The sequence below is a fragment of the Centruroides vittatus genome, unplaced genomic scaffold (genome assembly GCF_030686945.1).
Source record: "Centruroides vittatus isolate TY-2023 unplaced genomic scaffold, ASM3068694v2 scaffold_1431, whole genome shotgun sequence".
Taxonomy (NCBI): domain Eukaryota; kingdom Metazoa; phylum Arthropoda; class Arachnida; order Scorpiones; family Buthidae; genus Centruroides; species Centruroides vittatus.
The window spans coordinates 477044-480892 of NW_027122678.1; the positions used below are offsets into that span (position 1 = coordinate 477044).

Genomic DNA, 3849 nt, shown 5'->3' on the forward strand with positions numbered 1-3849 from the left:
ATATGACAAATTCACAATTCTCACAGATATAGATCATCAGTTTTATTAGCCTTGAGAACACTAAATGCAGTTTGCCAAAAATTACTATCTTTATAATTAAAATATTATAAATGTAAAGTAATGGATATATACTCACAATAAAACCTTCAGTTGAACTAGCTGAAACAACTCACTACACAACAGAAACACCGGACTAATATTACGCACTACTACAGCTCGAGCTCTACTGCTAATTTGTATATTCATACACTTCAAGCGTCACACATTATTACATCATTAGTACCACCCTGCATCTAATTTTATTCCTAAATTGTCATTAATTCTTTTTTCTGATTTAATTTTTAATATTTACTTTCTTTTAGTATTTTAGAAATTTATTTACAATTACAAGTATTATTTAGATATAACAATATTTTTCAATTGTATGTACTGTACAACAATTTCTTTTTTCAAAAGAATTAAATGGATGATTTACAATGTTTTGACAAAAAATTTCCCGGAGTTTTTATTCGTTTTTGGCGCTAAGCTAGCAAGACGGAGAACGTTTCTCTGTACATTTTCATATAAGATGTATGCATATAGTCTCATTCGTTGCCAAATTATCACACATTATATCAAACATTTCCACTAGCATCCAAATTTCTTTGCCTTCTTCTCTGCTAACCTCCTATGATGACGACAAATGTCAGTGAAGATCACTGCAGAATTACATTTCATAAATACACCAAAAATACAAGTACAAATTTTCGAAAGTCAAATCTACAAGAAAAAGAATATTGTTTTGTACATTTTGCTGTAAGATTTATGAATATAAGCTCTTTTATGCACAATTATATCAGATTATATCGAACTGTGCACATACCTTTTGTCGTTAGCATTTATGCTTCGGGAAACATTCTGGATGTAACCCTCTGTTGCAACGTGTGCACACCGTTCGTGACCTTCTCTTTAAGCCAAGACTGGTACACACACAACAACGGGATTCCTTTTTCTCTGGAAGTTTCCTTAGATCCATTGGCCCTCGAGGATCGTCAGGAATGGATTTCATAGCCCCCCAATCTTTTGCTAAACTCTCGATCACCGCCACATTATAAGCGAATTGAGATTTCAGTTTTTCTGGTCCCGCAAAATTCTCTTTGTAAAGAATGTAGCTATTCAACATCATCCTGGCTATGATGTTGAAAGCTACTTTCTTCCAATACTTCACTGTCCTCCTTTCAGCCAACTCTGCAAATATCATCATATAGGGCATTTCGACCCCCCAAATATATTCATTATAATTTTGAATTATTTCTGGCTTCAATTCGGCCTTTCCATTTCTAATTACTTCTATATCGCGCGCCAATGCGTATGTGGATAATAGAAAGACAGGATTATTTTCTGATTTATTCTCTCTGAAACCACAGGCTAAAATGGGACCAGATCTGAAATATGATGTTTCTCCTGCTGCAAATTTCTTCTTGAACTGTTGGGGTAGCATTTTACCGTTCCTCCGAACAGTTCCAGTGATGTACGTCTGTAGAGAATACAGATGATGAACAAGGGGCACCGACATGAAATATCTGTCAACGAAAACATGGTACCCTTTGTTCGGGTACATACCAATCTCAAGCAGTTTTCGCACAACAGTATAGCCTAAACCAAATTCTGAAATGCCGTGCTCCTCCTGCTGAGACCTGGCCCGTTTAGAAGTGAAAAATCCCAAGCAGTACTTAGACACTGAGTCGCATAGCATCCAGAATTTGATACCCCATTGATGATGTTTCTTCTCTGGCAAATACTGCATACGACTGGTTTTAATTTTGGTACCCACCAAGCTTTCGTCAACAGATATTTCCTGATGAGGAGTGTAATGGTGTCGGAACACCCTGTTCGCATGATCCACAAGAGGCTGGTATTTGGCACAGGGATCATAACCCGATTCTCCAAGGCCAGGAAACTTGGTGTTATCGACGAGATGGAAGAACCGTAGCAAGTGATAAAAGCGTGTTCTAGGAAACATTTTCCCAAACCACGGAGTGGACTGGGAGGAAGAAGTGGACCAGTATGAAGCTATAGTTGGTTTTTTGATGAGACCCATATTCAAAATACATGCCAGAAACCCTTTCATCTCTGGAACAGAAACTTTGGTCCAGTTCTTCAAATTGGACGGTACATTATTCCCCATGCCATTTATCACTTGCTGGGCATAGCGGTTGGTTTCCTCCACCATAAGAGATAGCAAAGTACTAGTGAAAAAAAGATAGAAATATGCGATAGGAGGAGAATCTGGAGGTGGCATGTGCTTTGGACCAGATAGCTCTTGGAAAAGGAAAGGAAAAGGGTAAGGTTTTTCCGGTGAGGAAACTTCCCGGTAGTCCTCATTTTCCATTTCGTCATCACTGTCAGAAGGAGCAGCCGGGGAGGAGAGACTCGGTAAGGCCACATCATCTTCAGGATCATAGTCTTCATCTTCAAAACTACTTAGATCGGAGTCATATTCAGAGACATCTGACATCTGATCTGAATACTCCATTTCGGAGTCACTCATTTCGCTTTGAGACATTTTGTAGAAAAATCCTAATTTAGAATTTAAAAAAAATGTTAGCATAAAAAGTACGAGTAGAAAAAGGAAGTAGTGTCTATATAATCCGTCACATCCGACACTTCAAGATGACGCAAATGAAATTTTCGTGTTACCACTTGATGTATACGACACAGAAAGAGTGATGTGTAGTAAAGTACGTGTACAATGTCAGTCCCTACATGTTCGTTACACGTGGCCACACCAAATTTTATTTTTTACTGTACATTACATACGTACGAAATCGATTAATTCGACATCGCCAGTTTGGATATGTCGGACTGTATTGTATTACAAAAATAAATCGAAAATACAAATAAAAGTATTGGAAACAATATATTCAAAAATTATCAAAATAATTGTTTGAAATTGGGAAAAATATAAGGTGTTTAAAAGAGGGTATCTTTATAATACAAAGTAAATTTAACGTGAATAACGGGCACTTATGCAGTTTAAAAGGTTTTCGTCCATATTCTCCCTTAAGGGAAATCTCACCCATTCCCGATTCACATACAATTTCAGCTAAAAGAGTAACGATATTTATTTGCAGCTGATAACTGCGTGATTATAAGAATTGTTAAAAACATTACTCCGTTTTAAATATTGCTTAAAATCAATACGTATCATAATTTAATGAAATAACTAATCAACTGCTCTGCTTTTAAATGGCCTACTCTCTACTTCCTTTATGTCTTAACCAAAGTTGACTGAAGTTATTTTAATATTTACAGGTATATCAAGACATTCGACGTCTTTTGTTGCACTTGACTTCTATTTATCACGATAATCTATCAATATTGATATATCATTAAAAAATTATTGTCGTTAGCCAGACGTTTTATCTTGGTGGTTTAATACAATCAAAAATAAATAAACTGAAATAATCGATTTTTCTGTCAATTAATGTATCTAATAACGTAAAAATGAGCCTGCTTGTAATTACAATATACATACTGTAGTACATAAGCAATATGTATGAAGATATCCATATAATGTAAATAGGCATACTGTATATTTATTTTGGCCCTTCCGCTCTGTGGGTACTAAGAAGGCCAAAGTTAAACGTGACAATTAGCCTTTATTAATAGTAGGTTTAACATAGTAGATGAAGAGATAAAAATTGTGAATTGTTTTTGTCTCCCCCATACCTATGCAAAGACCTTCCCCTTTGGGGAAGCTTGGTACTCTGTACTCCCTCGACCTAAAGCTACCAAAATTAATAGATCAACGAATGTCCTTTACCGTGCAAATAGGACACCTTGAAACGTCGTTAAATGCAGAAAAAT

General features: G+C 35.9%; 1 protein-coding gene across 1 annotated transcript; it reads right to left on the reverse strand.

The window, feature by feature from the left end:
• Positions 1 to 871: 871 nt before the first annotated feature.
• LOC136987004 (piggyBac transposable element-derived protein 4-like) lies at positions 872 to 2545 on the reverse strand. The gene has a single exon (XM_067284638.1). The coding sequence runs from the start codon at positions 2543 to 2545 to the stop codon at positions 872 to 874; it is 1674 nt and encodes a 557-aa protein (XP_067140739.1).
• Positions 2546 to 3849: the final 1304 nt, after the last annotated feature.